This window comes from Falco punctatus (genome assembly GCF_963210335.1).
Source record: "Falco punctatus genome assembly, chromosome: Z".
In the NCBI taxonomy this organism is placed as follows: domain Eukaryota; kingdom Metazoa; phylum Chordata; class Aves; order Falconiformes; family Falconidae; genus Falco; species Falco punctatus.
The window spans coordinates 11,837,439-11,852,615 of NC_137586.1; the positions used below are offsets into that span (position 1 = coordinate 11,837,439).

General features: G+C 57.3%; 3 protein-coding genes across 3 annotated transcripts; all 3 read left to right on the top strand.

The window, feature by feature from the left end:
- Nucleotides 1–968: 968 nt before the first annotated feature.
- Nucleotides 969–4,387, top strand: LOC308056885 (avidin-like). Its single transcript, XM_080372792.1, has 5 exons — nt 969–1,185; nt 2,047–2,166; nt 2,284–2,494; nt 2,836–2,956; nt 3,037–4,387. Exons 1-5 carry the CDS (start codon nt 1,111–1,113, stop codon nt 3,068–3,070), a joined length of 561 nt encoding a protein of 186 aa, XP_080228918.1. The 5' UTR covers nt 969–1,110; the 3' UTR covers nt 3,071–4,387.
- Nucleotides 4,388–4,426: 39 nt separating this feature from the next.
- Nucleotides 4,427–10,965, top strand: LOC308056497 (avidin-like). Its single transcript, XM_080371990.1, has 4 exons — nt 4,427–9,181; nt 9,743–9,956; nt 10,419–10,539; nt 10,830–10,965. Exons 1-4 carry the CDS (start codon nt 9,110–9,112, stop codon nt 10,927–10,929), a joined length of 507 nt encoding a protein of 168 aa, XP_080228116.1. The 5' UTR covers nt 4,427–9,109; the 3' UTR covers nt 10,930–10,965.
- A 1,994-nt stretch (nt 10,966–12,959) lies between these two features.
- LOC308056499 (avidin-like) lies at nt 12,960–14,591 on the top strand. The gene is made up of 4 exons (XM_080371992.1): nt 12,960–13,078; nt 13,590–13,800; nt 13,899–14,031; nt 14,453–14,591. The coding sequence occupies exons 1-4, from the start codon at nt 13,007–13,009 to the stop codon at nt 14,484–14,486; spliced, it is 450 nt and encodes a 149-aa protein (XP_080228118.1). The 5' UTR covers nt 12,960–13,006; the 3' UTR covers nt 14,487–14,591.
- The last annotated feature ends 586 nt before the right edge of the window (nt 14,592–15,177 follow it).

Genomic DNA, 15,177 nt, shown 5'->3' on the forward strand with positions numbered 1-15,177 from the left:
TCCAGGAATCCAGCAGTGACAGTGTCACTGCCACCACCGCCTTGCCTAAACCATGATTCTCAGCTGCCCCAAACTTCCTCCACCCCACCCCACTTCCCATGTCCTGTCTTTGGTGCTTCAGCACCTGTCCTGCTGCCCTGCTGCAAGTGCCCATCCCGGCCCGATCCTGGCCCGATGTTCACTGGCTTTTTGATCTCATCTGGTACATCTGACCACGGCTGCCCACCTCCCACCTGCAGGGCCCTGGGGTTTTCCGGTGGCTGTTGGGGCAGGTTCATTTCCTTCATCTGCCAGATCCCTAAAGCCACTGCAGATCACCACCCATCCCTGCACCTATACCTGTGCCCTGCCCTCATGACTCCTCATCCTTCTGGCCATACCCTGCAATGACCGGGGTGTGGTTTGTGGTGCAGGGGCTCCTGCAGGGCAGGAGTAAAGCCCAGGCACAGCCCTCAGCCAACAGACATGGGGCAGGGACCCTCAGGATGAGCCATGTCAGTGGTCAGCCCCAGGCAAACCCCTCCTACATCCTTGTCCCTGTCTCCATCCCCGTTCCAGTTCCCATCCCCATGCCCATGCCTGTCCACATCTCCAAGTTCCCATTCCCCTACCCTATCTGCAACCTCACCCCCATGTCTACCTCCCTCCCCATCGTCCCCCCTTCCCCATCTCCATCCCCCTCCCTGTCCTTGCACCTTCCCCGTCTCCATCCCTCTCCCCGTTCTCCCCGCTTCCCCACCTCCATCCCCCTCCCCGTCCTCCCCCCTTCCCCATCTCCATCCCCCTCCCTGTCCTTGCCCCTTCCCCATCCTCCCCCCTTCCCCATCTCCATCCCCCTCCCCATCCTCCCCCCTTCCCCATCTCCATCCCCCTCCCCGTCCTCCCTCCTTCCCCATCTCCATCCCCCTCCCTGTCCTCGCCCCTTCCCCATCACCATCCCCCTCCCCGTCCTCGCCCCTTCCCCATCACCATCCCCCTCCCCGTCCTCGCCCCGCTGCCGGTCTCTCTCGCCGGTGCCGCCCAGGAGTTTCCAGGAGGCAGCGGCGGGGCCGGGCCGGGCTATAAAGGAGCCCCTGCCGGGGCCACATTCGGTTTCACCGCCGCAGCCCGATGCGCCGCCGCGCTCTCCGCACCCTCGCCCTGCCCGTCGGGGCGGCCCTGGCCGCGGCCGCGGCGGGGCAGCAGGTGACAGCGGGGCCGTGCGTGGGGGCTCCTGCGGGGGGACACGCGTGGGACACTCGCTTCCCGGGGGAATCGGCATGGGCATGCGTGGGGGTCCCGGGGTCCGGGGAGGGGCACGCTCGGGAGGCGCACCCGCGGGAGGAATCCCCGACAGCATGAAGACACCTTGCTCCGGGGGTACACTGGTGGGAGCTCCTGCCGAGGGGGGTGGTCGGCGGGGGGGCGGGGATGCTCCGGGGTTGTGTGTGCCCCGGCAGGGATGTGCATGGGGATCTCTTCCCTGGTGCAGGGGCGCGTATGGGGACCCCTATCCCCAGGGACATGCAGGGGTATTGGGGCAGGGATAACCTCGAACCCTGCCCCAGGGGGGTGGCTTGCCCCTGCCGGGGGAGGTGCAGCGTGGGAGGGGACAGGCAGTGCTTGGAGCTGGAGCCAGAGCCTTGCAGGTGGGATGCTCCAGGGCTCTGGCTGTGCCACCTCCTTGGCTGTGCAGGAGCTCACCATGAACCTGAGGGCCCTGCCCATCCCCGTGGGCTCCCCACTCGTGCCACACAGTGGTGCCAAGCGCAGCACACATCCCCACAGGCATGGGCAGGCATGTCCTGGTGTTGCACGGTTCACCTGGCAGCGCTGGAGCAGGGGTCCTGCCTGTATTACTGCCTGCCTGGGGCTCCTGCCTTTAGCTCTTCACCTCTCCCCTTCTGCTCAGCTTACTCCAGCTTTTGGCCCCCCTGCCATGGCTGAGATGGCAGCAACTTTATAAACCATGTCTCTTAAAACTGAGTGTGTGAACACTTGTGGGGCTCCAGAGACACTTTGCTTGCCATCACCTACAGCTTGCCCCTATTTTCCTTCTTTTCCAAGCTTCTCTGCCAGGCAGCTGAGATCCCCAAGGAGGGAAAGGTTGATGTGAATGAGGAAAAGGCAACAGACACCAGCTGGTGGCTGGGCCGTAAGCAGAAACACCCCGCAAAGAATGGCAAGGTGGGTCCCAGCACTGTGGTCATTAGAAGGGGTGTGAGCAGGGGGCTCAGCCTGCAGGGCAGTGCAGTGCCTGTGTGCAGGCAACCCCCAGGGACACATCTGATTGTCCCCTGGCAGTGCAACCTGACCGGCTGGTGGGAGAATGACCTAGGCTCCAAGATGCATGTGTCCACAGTTGACAACCAGGGCAACTTCTCCGGCGAGTACTACACTGCTGTGTCGAACACCCAGAAACCCATCAAGCCGTCCCCCCTTGTTGGCTCCCAGCACTTGGATGAGGACGGGCAGTGCACCTTTGGCTTCACTGTCAACTGGAAGAAGTTTTCTGGTTGGTAGCTGCTGTGCCTGGATAGGGTTCTGGAACGGGGAGGGGAGCTCAGGCAGGTCCCAGCACCCACCCCAGTCCCTCTGTGCCCTCTCCTGTCCCCAGTCTGTCCTTCCCTGATCTCTCCCCACTCTGGATGGTTTCTGCAGACAGCAGGATACCTCCTGAAACACTGATCGGGCTAGGCAACATTGAGAGTTGCTTTGGTAGCATCCCTGCCACAGAGCATTTCCCTGCAAACTTTGGGATCCACACGGGCTCTGTGAACAATAAACACACTGGTGCTTTTGAAGCCCCCAAAGCAGCTGGGGTCCCACTGTGATGCTAAGTTACTGGTCCCCCAGACTCCACAGCTGTCTTTGTGGGCCAGTGCTTTGCTGTAGATGGTAGAGAAGAGCTCCTGCAGACCTCCTGGCTGCTGCGGGAGAAGGTCGACTCCCTGCCCAGCAACTGGAAAGCCACCAGGTGAGCCAAGGGAAACCCAGCCTGACTGGGATCCTGCCCCTCTGCTGGCTGGACACTAAGGGGCTTCTGCTTCCCTGCAGGACTGGATACAACACCTTCACTCGGGTGGGCTGAAAGGAGAAGAGAGAACCACCTCCAGTCAGCTGGGCTTGGGAGACCAGGAAATCACTTAGTAACATCAGTGTTAATCAGCATTTGGGATTGTTATCAGCTCTGAATGATGTCCCCAAAACCCAAATAAAATTCTTTTTTTTGCCTCTAAACCCAACCTTGTGCAGTCTGTGGATATGTCCTGGGGAAGCTGGGTAAAGCACTGCAGTGGGTACGGGCTGAAGCTCTAACCCCGTTATTCCAGGAAGAGTCTGGCCCCTGGAAAGCATCTTTTCCAGCCCAAATGGGATGGTGTGTCCCCAAAGTGACCCTCTGACACCAAGCATGGGCCAGCACTGGCTCTTCCCTGCTCAATGCTGCACAATGTGATGGAGGGTAAGCTGGGGAGCCCTTCTGTACCCAAAAAACCTCCCCAGCTCCAAGGCAGGCAGATGCAGAGTCTCGGCTGTGTCCGTATTCCTGGCAAGCAGCCAGGGCTGCTCCATACTGGCAGGACAGCACTGGTAGCTGCAGCACATCCTGCCCCAAAACTCTTCTTAGGGAAATGTGTGTGATTTACTGGAAATCAGATGTCCTGCAATTCCAGCCCAACCCTCTGCAATTCTGGCTTTATGACTTACTGTGATGAGCAGGGATGGTGCTGCCTCAGTCACACCACTCAGCCAAACCAAATGATTTCCAGGAAATCCAACTTGAGTCTGTGGGACACCACAGCTGTTGTACAGAAGTTCCTGTGAGTATGCAGGGAGTAGTGTGGCTTGACTTGATGAACATGTTTATGCACAAAACCAAAAGTGACAGGTGCTGCCTAACACTCAAATCCACTGAGCGATGTCTGGGGTGAGGAGGCGTGTTCACAGTCTTGAGTTGCTTCAGTAAAGACAAACACCTGTATATCTGTACTAAATCCCCAACTCTGTGCTGAACCACCGGGCTCCACTGGTTTTCCAGAACTGACAATCCTTGCTGAGAGCCAGTCAGCGTGCAATGATTAACTCAGTCCCACCTCACCATGAGTATCAATCTGGCATTTAGAATCCTCTGTTTTGAGGACGAGAACTCCAACTACTGGACAGGTCGATGAGCCTGGATTTCTTCCCCCCAGGCAGGGATGCCTCTTTGGCAAAACTTGTGCCTCTGACTATGTTGGATGTTACCCAGGAAAGTATTGTTAACACAAGCACTGAACTCTCAACCCGAGTTCAACTTTTGCAGTAAGTGCATTTATCAAAGGCAATTCTGAATTTGTCTGTCACCATAACAGATCATCTATCTTTTCAACCTTGTGAAACTGTTTCAGTGAAAGGCCTTGAAAGGGCTCTGATAAGTGCCCTTATCACTGATAAGTGATAAGTTGACACTGATAAGTGGTTGTACATGTAACCCTTTAGACCTACACTGTTGACCAAGTCTGAGACTAGGATTAGATCTATCCACACTTAGATTCCCCTCTGAGAAGGAGTTTAGAAAGCTCATGACTCAACAGGTGAGCTTTTTTGTCCCCTGGCCACGCATCAGACTCACATCCATGATGTGACAGGGTCTGAATCTGAAACTTGGTCCTCAAGGGGTTCAGTCCCCAAATAACCCCAGATGGTGCTGCACGCCCTGCACTGGTGCCCTGCCTGGGATGTGAGCAGGATAAAGGCAGGAGTCGGCTGGTGGGGCTGCTACCTTCTGTGGCTCACCCGGTTTAGCAAATCTCATGCTAACAGCATTCATGGCTTTAGCAAGTTTTCCACCTGCTCTGCCTCAGCCCACCTTGTTGCAGACTTGCATGTGGTTTGCTTTTCACTTTTTTCTCCCTTGGGTCCATCTTCTGCTTCTGGACTGATGTTGCCATTTCCTTGTTGGTGCCTCCCTTGAATTTCTCCAGCTTTTTTGATTCTCTTACAGCCTTTCTGAGCAGAATGCTTTTATACCACCCCCCTGCTATGGTGTCATTTGGTCTGTGCAGGCTTTTATCCGCTTTACAGGAACCTAAGAATTAGGAAAGAGGGTGACAGAGGGACCACAAGACTCTGCTCTTACCCTGAAGTGTGTCCAGCTCAGCAGTGGGGCACCCCGCTAAGCCTGCAACCTTACTGCCTGCATCCTCCTGATTTTATTATTGCCTTCATGTCAACATTTCTCCAGGGCAGGGCTCCCAGGAGGCTGTACAGTCATCCTTAAGGTGCTCCAGCAAGGCAGCAGTGCTAACCATGGTTTGAGAAGTCTGCAACCTCCTCTAGGTAGCCCTGGTGCCAGTGAGAAATGCAATAGGCGTGGGCTGACAGAGCTGTTTGCAAGGCTAATCCCTGCACAAGGGCACTCAGCAAGGCTGTGATGCAGCCAGTATCATGGTTTTGGAGTAGCAGGTGATAGTACATGGTGTGCCAGGGTGCCTGCAGGCATCTGGGGGAGGCTGTGGCTGAGGATGCGCCCCTGTGCGTGTTGAGCATTCATCAGCACTGGGTTTTACCCAGCTCCAAGACCTGATCGCAGTGGTTTGCACACTGCTCGTGTCTGCGCTGCCTCTCTGAGCCACAAATGCAGCACTATTGACTCCTTCCAGCTCAGGCTCATCAGCAAGGCAAAGGTGAGCAGTGGGTCCCCTTCAGCCTCACTGCAGACCTCCCACTTGGAGGAAAAACAGCTGTTGCTGCTGCGTGGCAAGGCTTGGTCATGCTCATTCATGCACAGTGCGTGCCTTCAGGGGCATGGGGAGCTGGAGGAGGCAGGAGGCACCTTGCAATCATGCACACCATATAGCTGCTGCTGCGTCTGTGTTGCACAGGTGCTCACACATAATATATTGGTTAAAAAACCTGATTTGTTGGGATCTTGGCATGGGATAATGCTCACCTAGGGGACCAAATGCCTCAAACAATTGGTCACTGTTAGAATGGAGGAGACCCCTTCTCCAGCACTTACATGTCTTACCTACATGTGGGAGAATGTTTTACTCTTCCATTTCTGCGGGGACTGTTCTATGTCTCAACACTGAACATCCTAGTGCCCAACATCTCTTTCAGCCCAGCTGTTGTCCCACCTAAACAGATGGAGCTGCGGAGTTCCCAGATCACTCAGGGACTCCATGGCTGGCCAGTTTGGGTGTGTGCACAGGCAAACCTGGTATGCAGCCATGCTGCAGTGATGACAAAAGAATAAATTTGATTTTCAAGCCTTTAACTTGACTTATAAATGAAGTCTAATAGCTCTTGGCCCTCCACTGTGTTCATGTGGTTGTGCCAACCCCTTGGTAGGGACCACACACCCTCCTCTGCTCCTCTGTTTCTCTCCTTGGTTCATGTCTGGCTGCAGCCTGAGGATGGAGGAGTGCCTTGGCCAAGTCCCCAGCCTCTCCTGGCGCTGGCTGGGAGCCAAGGCAGCTTCCCAGATGCAACCTGCCTCCCCAGCACATGGCCAAGCTCATCACATTTGGCAGTACATAGCCCTGGGTGAACGGGGGACCTGTGGCTTGCCCACCTTCACCACCACAGGTCCTGGGGGTGCCCGCTCCTGCCATCCTGCACACACCCAGGCTGTGCTGCAGCACTGGTGCTGAGACCGGGCACTGGATCAGCGACCTGGGCTCCATCATGACCATCCTGGCCATGAATGGAAGAGGTGACTTCAGCGGCTCCTACCACACAGCTGTGACAGCCACCACAAATGAGATCCAGGTGTCACCGCTGCAGGGGTCCCAGCACCGCTCAAACCAGAAGAGCCAGCTCTGGTTTCTTCTGTGCTGTGTCCCTTTGGCTTCACCATAAACTGGAGCTTTTCAGGTGCTTCTTTCCCAGCTTCCCTGTGGTGTCCTCAGACCTCCCCTGCCCACTCTGTGGTGTTCCTGATGTTCTTCTGCTCTTCATTGCAGTATCCTGGATGATCCCCTCCCTTCCCCTGTGGTGACCCAAATGGTTCCCCATCTCCACAGTGTCCTCAGGGCTTCCCAGCCCTTCTTGTGGTGTCCTTGATGGTTCCCTGCCCTCCTGTGGTGTCACCGGTGCTCCCTCAGCCCCAACACCAGAGCTGCATGGCTGATGCAGCCTCCTGTTCTCCATCTTTGGATCTTGTCCCAGCAGGTCCTGCCCGGAATGAGGTGGGGCAGAGCTAGACGCAGGCTCAGTTGGGCTCATTCCCCCATGTCCCGTGTATCCCACACCTTTCCAGTGACGTGCACCCAGTACTAGGGGAGGGAAACATCACCCACCTGCAAACAGCCTTTCCCACTCATAAACTAGCAAGCTGTCTGCCTAAGAAGAAAAGCCCCATCCCACCAGTGCCCTCTCCCACCTCCCACCCCTTCATGGGCTGCAAACTCCACCACTGTCTCCATGGACCAGCGAAGAGGGTCCCCCGTGGAGAGTTGGCCAAGTCACGACAATCACACCGATAAGGCTACATGCCGTGCTCACTTTATTAAACAAACAGATCATATTTATAACTTAAACTGACCGCTCACACGGCTCTACACCCAGGTGATTGGATAAAAGTCTCTGGTCACGCGGGCGTCCGTGTCGCTGATCGGTGAGCATGCTGCAGGCGCCGGATCGGAGTGTGCCGAGCAGAGTGTGTTGGTTTCGGGGTTCCCAGGACTTGCTCTGCACCTGGCTTCTTCTTTGGGCTTAGCTTGTTTTCTGTCTCACCCTGCTTGTTCCAAGGACAATTTAAAGTTGCTCTGCAGCTTCAAATAACAGGCCTGGGTTGTCCAACCTGGACGATGGTAACATATGCCCTCAATCCTTTAAAAATCCCTCTACAGACCGGTGCTTCATGGACGATGACACGAAGGAAATACTGAGGACCACGTGGATCATGGAAGGTGAGGCTGACAGCTTCAAGGATGACTGGAAAGCCACCAGGTGAGCCCCAGGCTGAGCAGGGCTGCGGGACACTTTTCCATTCCTGTTCTGTGCTAAGGCTGCACCCATGGGTTGCAGTATGGAGACCCCAAGGAAGCACCGAGCCCTGAGGGTGGATGCTGGTGCTGGGAACCAGCTTGGCGGCAAGAAAGGGAGAGTGGTGCCAGGACCCCAAGGGCTTTTGGAGCAAGTCCCTGCGATGGGAGTCGAAGGCAGCTACTGTAATTTTTTAATTAAAAATGAAGTGCAATTTGCACATGAGCATCACCAGAACCTGCTCCCCAAGGAGGAGGAGTATGGCCCTTCTGGTGTCTTCAAGGCCAGGGCAGACGTGCCTCTGAAGGACTCTCAAAGACAAGCTCATCCCCTGTGCTGAGCAGAGGCCAGAGAGGTCCCTCCTGACCTGGACACAGCCAGGTGCCCTGCAGCATTGGCAGTGATATGTTCACCAGGTTGGATAGATATCTTATAGGAGGTGGCTGTGCTGTGTCCCTGGGCAAAAGCCAGGCACTCTGAGGACACCAAGCCACCTCCACATCTTCAGTACAGTCCCTTGTACCATTAGGGACTCCTTGGGAGGGCTCAGAGAAGGCTCTCTTGTGGAGCTGTACCCTGCCTGGCCTCAAAGCACCATGCATGTGGCATTGTCTCTCATGGGGTCTGTGCACGGGGGCACCATCCACAGAGCATTCTCTCCCATGGAGACAAGTAAATTTTAATATCTATATATCTTCCAGAAAAGCTCTTCTTCACTTACAAGAGGGATTAATTCAAGGGTGCCCCAGAGGTCCCACTGCAGTGATAGCCACAGCTCCCAGACCCAGGGAAAGCCTAGCACAGTCAGGAGAAAAAACAGTTTAGAAACAGCAGCAGAAGCTTGTCATGCTGGAGGGGGCTGCCATGATGATGAGCTCCTGTGGGCAGACACACCACCCTCTTGGACAGTGGATGTGCAAATCACCCCTGTGCCGCCATCCTCTGCACAGCCGTGCTCAGCCCCGCGTTCCTCCGGCACTGCCCAGGTCACAGAGACCTCCTCACCTCGCCTGTCCTGGGCACCCTGCCACCAGGCCACCGACTCCGCCGCTGCTGCTGCCAGCTGGGTGCCTGTGGGGCTCCGGTTACAGCCCTATAAAGGGGGCCAGGGCACAGGGCCGGGAGCGAGCCGTGCTGGGCGCTGCGCAGCCCCACAGCCATGGGGAGCAGTGCCCTCACCCTGGTCCTCGCCCTGGCCCTGGTGATGTGTGTCTCCCCTGCGGAGAGGAAGGTACGGGGACAGGTGATGATGGGGATGTGGCAGATATGGCACTGGGAGGCAGCGTGGGCAGCCAGAGGTTCTCTCTTAAATGCTATTTTAGGCTGGGAGAAGCAGAACTTTCCAAGCACCTGGTCCAGGCAACAGGCAGGATATCTCTGGGTCACCCCCAGCCAGCTGGTACCACCTCCACAAAGCTTTGTTTCCACAGGGGCACCATGCACAGGTCATTCCCTCCCATGGAGCCTGGGCTCAGGGGTATGATTCATGGGGCATCCCTTCCCACAGGGTCTATGCCGAAGGGAACAGTGTGCAGGGCATCCCCTCCCATGGGGTCTGCGTCTGGGTGTACCACGCACACTGATGGGCTGGGATGTGCTGTTCTTGTTGCACTGCCCGCTCAGCAGCCTGCAGCACCTGGGGGAGCATCTCCCCAAACCGGGGACAAGGAGAGCCTCGCCCCACAATTGTGCTCACAGCAGGGCTTGTGGCTTCAGCTGTGGGGCAGTGGGAGGATGGGGTCCCCTCTGCACTGTGTGTGGGGTCAGAGGGCTCATGGCTGTGTCCCTTCAGTGTCAGCTCAGCGGGCTGTGGAGGAATGAGCAGGACTCACTGATGGAGATTTCAGTCTTGAGGGACAACGGGGACTTCCAGGGGAGATACCTCACACGGGTCACCCTCGCTGGTGGCTGTGCCTGCGCCTCCCCCCTGAAGGGTGCCCAGCAGCAGCCTAGCGAAGGGGGCTGGCCCACCTTTGCCTTCACTGTGCGCTGGGACAAGTTCTCCAGTAAGTACTGGGACAACTGGGGATGGCATTTTGGGGGCACTGGGAGCTGCGCAGGCGACCAGCAGGATTTTTCCTCCGCTGGGAGGTCTGCTGGGTGATGCTTTGGTGCAGCTAAGCAGAGGGAGGCAGCGGCACCTGCCCAGTCTGGGGCTAATGGGCAATCCTGGGCTCGCACAGGGCAGCCCCTCCTTGCTCAGTGTCTTTGTACCCATCCCAACTGGGCAGCCCAAGGTGACTGCAGTGGGTCCGGACCCCATGAAGGCATGGGGGATGTGGTGCCACAGAGCCTGTCTCACTCGAGGGAGCCACTGGGGATGGGCAGGTCCTCCTGGCATGGGCTGGGTGGGCATGCGGCCATTGGAGCATGAACACAGCTGCAGCCAGGAGGACCCCAGGGAGAGGGAAGCAGCCAGTGAGTGTGGGTGCCATTCCCACCACCCGCCCACCAAATGCTTCCCCCAGATGCCACCACCGCCTTCGCGGGGCAGTGCTTCGTGGACACAGGTGGGAAGGAGACGCTGACCACCATGTGGCTGCTGCGTGAAGCTGTCGGGTCCCTCGAGGAGGACTGGAAAGCCACAAGGTAGTAGGGGGATGTGGGGGGCAGTGGCCCCACAGAGAGGCCCTCCTCAGAACGCCTAAGGACAAGCATCCCCCTGGGTGAGGGGTCCACCTGTGGGAACACCCCAGCATGGGTTTGCAGTGGGGATGCTAATGTCTCCTGGCAAGGGGCTTGCCCTGGCCAGAAGCATCCAGCAGCTGCCTGAGACAAGTTGGGGGGTATTTAGGGACATCCCTGTCACCTGCTGGCACTGACACATTCAGTGGGCAATGTCTGCAGGTTGTCCCACAAGAACTCTCTGTTTCCTACAGAGTGGGCAGAAACATCTTTACACGCAAACGCACTCCGAAAGGAAAGCTCCTGCAGAGCTTCTTCCCACCCTGTGAGGACGTGTGTTTGCCCACCGAATGACATCTTGCTCCAGCTGCAGCCTGGGCCCCACAAGGCAAGAAAAACCAGCCTCTCACATAAAAATAAAATTTAAAAATCACATCAGCTGTGGTCTTCTTTTCTAAAAAACTGCCCTTGCTCCCTGAGGCAGCTTCAGTCCCCATAGGTACCCCTGCAGAGGTGAGGACTCACCACGGCCCTTCCTCAGGGACATCTGCATCCCTCCCTGATTCTGCCCATCCAGCTCCATGGGCCCATTTCTCACCTCAGCCTAACTCAGTCTTCTACCCTGCACCATCACTCCCCACTTGCTTGCTGGTGGCATAGGTGGCATCAGCATCCCAAATCTAGCTACCTTCCTTGCAGTGCCTTCATATTCACTCCCACCAGATACCTTTCCAGTCCCAGGGCTCTGTGCTCTGCAGGTTGTCTGATGAAGCTAACAGCATCAGTAGATGCGAGACGTTGGTAAAACACTTCCCTTGCACTGCATGGCACCTAAAGTAAAATGTGAACAGTTAAAGTCCCCATCCTATCATATCCCTTTGTACCCCATCCCATCCCATCCCACCCCACCCCATCCTATCCCATCCCACCCCATCACATCACATCCTCCTGGGTTACAACCAGGAATTTTATTCTTCTTTGCCACTGCATTTCAGCAGGGCTACTCTATTTGCCTCTGTGGATACCTGCCAAGCTTAGTCAGCTCTTGCACCACAAAGTTTTTGGCAGGTCCATGGGTGAAGATGAAGCCTCTTGCAGAACTGTTACAAATATAACCCAGCTCTGGGGATGCCAGCACACTAGCCATGTAGTTCATTGAGCCTGGCCCAGCTGCAGTGAGGAGGGTGCACAGTGCTGTGATGTGGAGTGGTGGCTGCTACCTCCCTGGCACCTCAAACAGGGCGGCTTGTCCCTGCCAAACAATGCAGAAAGGCAGGGGCTGGTGTCAGGCTGAAATGGAGCACGGCATCCAGAGTAAGAGCAAGAGATGCCCCGGGGGGTATTTATCAGACCCCTATGATTAGCCTGTGAGTCTGGGACTCAAAAGACAACAAGGGGAAATGAAGTGTCAGGAGAGGGGTTGTTGCCTCTCCACTCACCCCAGCCTCTGGGGCCATGCAGACCGGAGGAAGAGGCGGTGAGCAGCAGCAGCAGCAGCAGCAGTGGGGTCCCTGGGTGTGCTAGGACTCACGGTGGGAGCTGAGCAGTGCCACGGCAGGGTGGGACTCCCCCACCCCCAGTACACACATCTCAGCCCTGCTGCCATCCAGTGACCCAACACTGCTGTCCCGGAAACAGCATGTGTTTATGCAGCTGAATCCTACCTTAATTTTCGGTTGCACACAGCCCCATCCCTGCTCCAGGCGCTCAGGGAGCAGAGAAGCAGCTGAGGAACGCTGTGACAGTACATGCTGTGCTTTGTACATCCAAAGCCCCTAAGTGCAGGAAATATGAGGAAGAGGTGCAAGTACAAGGCTCGTTAGCATGTTGGGTGTGTTTGGCAAACACAACCACTTGGACTCCAGTGCCCCTCTGTGGTTACTCCTTCCTCTAACTCTTGTAAAAGCAAAAGCAGCAAAATCAGCAGCTGACATCGAGAAGATGCTGGGAAAATGTTGTCCCTGCTAAAGAAGAAGGCAGGGCCAGCCTTCCCTCTGGTGCAGCGCTGCAGCTTGCCTCTGTCAGGAACCTCCTGGCACCACCTGGGTGACACCCTGGTCAGGCAGTGGCATCAGCAAAGCAGGATATGATTAAACATTTAAACAGGTAATAAATTCCAGCCTTGCATGCACAGGAGGTGGATTCAAAAGGAAAGCAGTTAATGCTTTCCAGGCTGCTATAAGGGCTTTTAAAAAAGCCTGCGCTTCCACCCCTCTGCACAGCCGTGCTCGGCCCCGCGTTCCTCCGGCACTGCCCAGGTCACAGAGACCTCCTCACCTCGCCTGTCCTGGGCACCCTGCCACCAGGCCACCGACTCCGTTGCTGCTGCTGCCAGCTGGGTGCCTGTGGGGCTCCGGTTACAGCCCTATAAAGGGGGCCAGGGCACAGGGCCGGGAGCGAGCCGTGCTGGGTGCTGCGCAGCCCCACAGCCATGGGGAGCAGTGCCCTCACCCTGGTCCTCGCCCTGGCCCTGGTGATGTGTGTCACCCCTGCGGAGAGGAAGGTATGGGGGTGGGTGACAATGGGGACGTGGCACTGGCACCCTGCTAGACCCGAAAGGCCGCTGCTGAGGCTGCGGTGCTCAGCAGGGCGCCTGGACCAGCTGATGGGACCAGTGCTATGCAGTGCTGAGGGAAGCTGTGAAGAGGCTGGGAGGGAGGGACTGCTCCTGCAATGATCTTCCTCGCTGTGGGAATCCATCCAGAGACAGGCAAACAGAGCCATGCCCCAGAGAAACCCTGCTTTCCCACCAAGCGTGCACCCTCTGCTTTAGCATGGGGAGGACCCACTCTCCCCTGGGTGTCACCAGCTACAGCCCAGAGCAGCAGCTGGGCTGAAGGCAATCAGTGCCACAGGTGTAATGCTTGTGCCAAGGTGGCACCAGCTTCACACAGGATCTGTGGCACATCCATCACCGCTGCAGGCATCCCCAGGTAGAGCCAGGGTGGTGGGATGGGAGCAGGATGTCCCCTCTGCCTGGCAGAGCACCCCAAGCCACAGCGTTGGCCTTGCAGTGCCTTCTGTCTGGGTCATGGCGGAGTGACAGTGGCTGCCGGATGGTTGTGTCCGTCCTCAGCAAGGATGGCAGCTTCTCTGGTTCCTACTTGCCGGGGCCTGTTGCTGACAACTCCGAAATCCTCACCTCACCACTGAAGGGGTCCCAGCAGGACACAGGGCAGATCTCGCAGCCCATCTTCTCCTTCACTGTGCACTGGCAGCTCCAAGGTAGGCAGGAGGGGGCCATCAGCCTGCGGCAGGGATGCCAGCGGGATGCAGGCATCATGCCTCTCCACCCTGATTCGTGACACCTCGGTTCCTTCCAGACTCAGATCCAGCACAGACAACTGTCTTCCTGGGCCAGTGCTACGTGGGCACCAACGGGGAGGAGACCCTCCATGCCCTGTGGCTCCTGCGAGAGGCAGCTGACAACCCTGCCGAGGACTGGAAAGCCACCCGGTGAGCAGTGGCTCCCAGCCACTCCGTGTCAAGCTTTCCTACACCCCAGGCTGTAGAAGGGAGAAATCCCATGGAATGAGGCATGGCAGGGCCAGGAGGGTGAAATATGTTTGTTACCAGTGATGAACAGGGGCTGAGAAGCATCTTTGTGATGTGCCCCAGGCTGGGTGACCTGAGGATGGGGTCTGGCCCCAGCCGAACCCTCCCAGGACTCCCCCTGCACTCTTCCCAGCAGGGAGAGAGCAGGACACGATGCCCACACCTGGTGCAGCCTCCACTAGAGGGTGTCGGAGCCTGGGGCATCCCGCGCAGCACCCAGTGCGGAACACAGCGTCACCTCGTGGGTTTCCCCTCTGTGCGTTCCACCACAGCATAGGTGACCTTGGGTGGGTGAACCACAGTGATCTGGGGTTTTCTGCAGGATTGGCACCAGCGTTTTCACCCGGATAAAATAACAGCAAGCGGAGAAATCCAGGAGGCTCAGGACGACAAGAAGACTGTGCTTCCACCGGCCAGGCTCTGCCCGCACTGACATGCTGCATCTCAGCAGCCCTCAGCCCACAGGTTCATGCTTTCCCAGGCAAGTTCAGTCTGGCGAGAAGGCTGGGCACCAGGTGCAAAATAAAGGGTTTCTGTGGGGATGCAGGGCTTGGCTCTCGTTTCTGTCCTGCCTCAAACCCACAGGCTTCGTTTTGCCCTGCAGCCACCCTCCTGCGGGAGCTTCCTGCAGCACCACTGAAGACAGCAGGGTCCCTGGGGATGGGGGCTGCCCGTGTCCCCTCCTTGGCAGTGTACAGCAGCATTGCATCTGCAAACCTGTTGCTGTGCTGTGGCTGACTTGTCCCGTGGCTTCCCTCCCAAATGTCCCCAGGGGTGTGGGGCAAACCAGGCAGCAGGATGAGGCACAGCCTCGGTGGGATGCTGTGAGCAGCATATCCCAGGGTTCCAGGCAGGGCAGGCTCCAGGCAGAGCCTTCCATGTGTGAGCAGAGCAAAGGAAGTTTCTTGGGCGCCCAAATGCACGGGGCGGCCACAAATGGCTTTTGCAGAGCCAGCAGCTTCCCGTTCCCAGCCCCAGCGGATGCACTGCAGTGGCTGGCTGCCAGCTGCCCTCCTGCCCCACGGGTGGGGAAAGCTCCCACACAGC

Coding starts and splice junctions, on each gene's coding strand:
- LOC308056885 (XM_080372792.1), top strand. CDS start 1,111: ATGCGCCGCCGCGCTCTCCGCACCCTCGCCCTGCCCGTCGGGGCGGCC. Junction 2,167..2,283: donor ACCCCGCAAAGAATGGCAAG/GTGGGTCCCAGC, acceptor GTCCCCTGGCAG/TGCAACCTGACCGGCTGGTG. Junction 2,495..2,835: donor CAACTGGAAGAAGTTTTCTG/GTTGGTAGCTGC, acceptor CTGGTCCCCCAG/ACTCCACAGCTGTCTTTGTG.
- LOC308056497 (XM_080371990.1), top strand. CDS start 9,110: ATGGGGAGCAGTGCCCTCACCCTGGTCCTCGCCCTGGCCCTGGTGATG. Junction 9,182..9,742: donor TCTCCCCTGCGGAGAGGAAG/GTACGGGGACAG, acceptor GTGTCCCTTCAG/TGTCAGCTCAGCGGGCTGTG. Junction 9,957..10,418: donor GCGCTGGGACAAGTTCTCCA/GTAAGTACTGGG, acceptor TGCTTCCCCCAG/ATGCCACCACCGCCTTCGCG.
- LOC308056499 (XM_080371992.1), top strand. CDS start 13,007: ATGGGGAGCAGTGCCCTCACCCTGGTCCTCGCCCTGGCCCTGGTGATG. Junction 13,079..13,589: donor TCACCCCTGCGGAGAGGAAG/GTATGGGGGTGG, acceptor TTGGCCTTGCAG/TGCCTTCTGTCTGGGTCATG. Junction 14,032..14,452: donor GAGGACTGGAAAGCCACCCG/GTGAGCAGTGGC, acceptor GGTTTTCTGCAG/GATTGGCACCAGCGTTTTCA.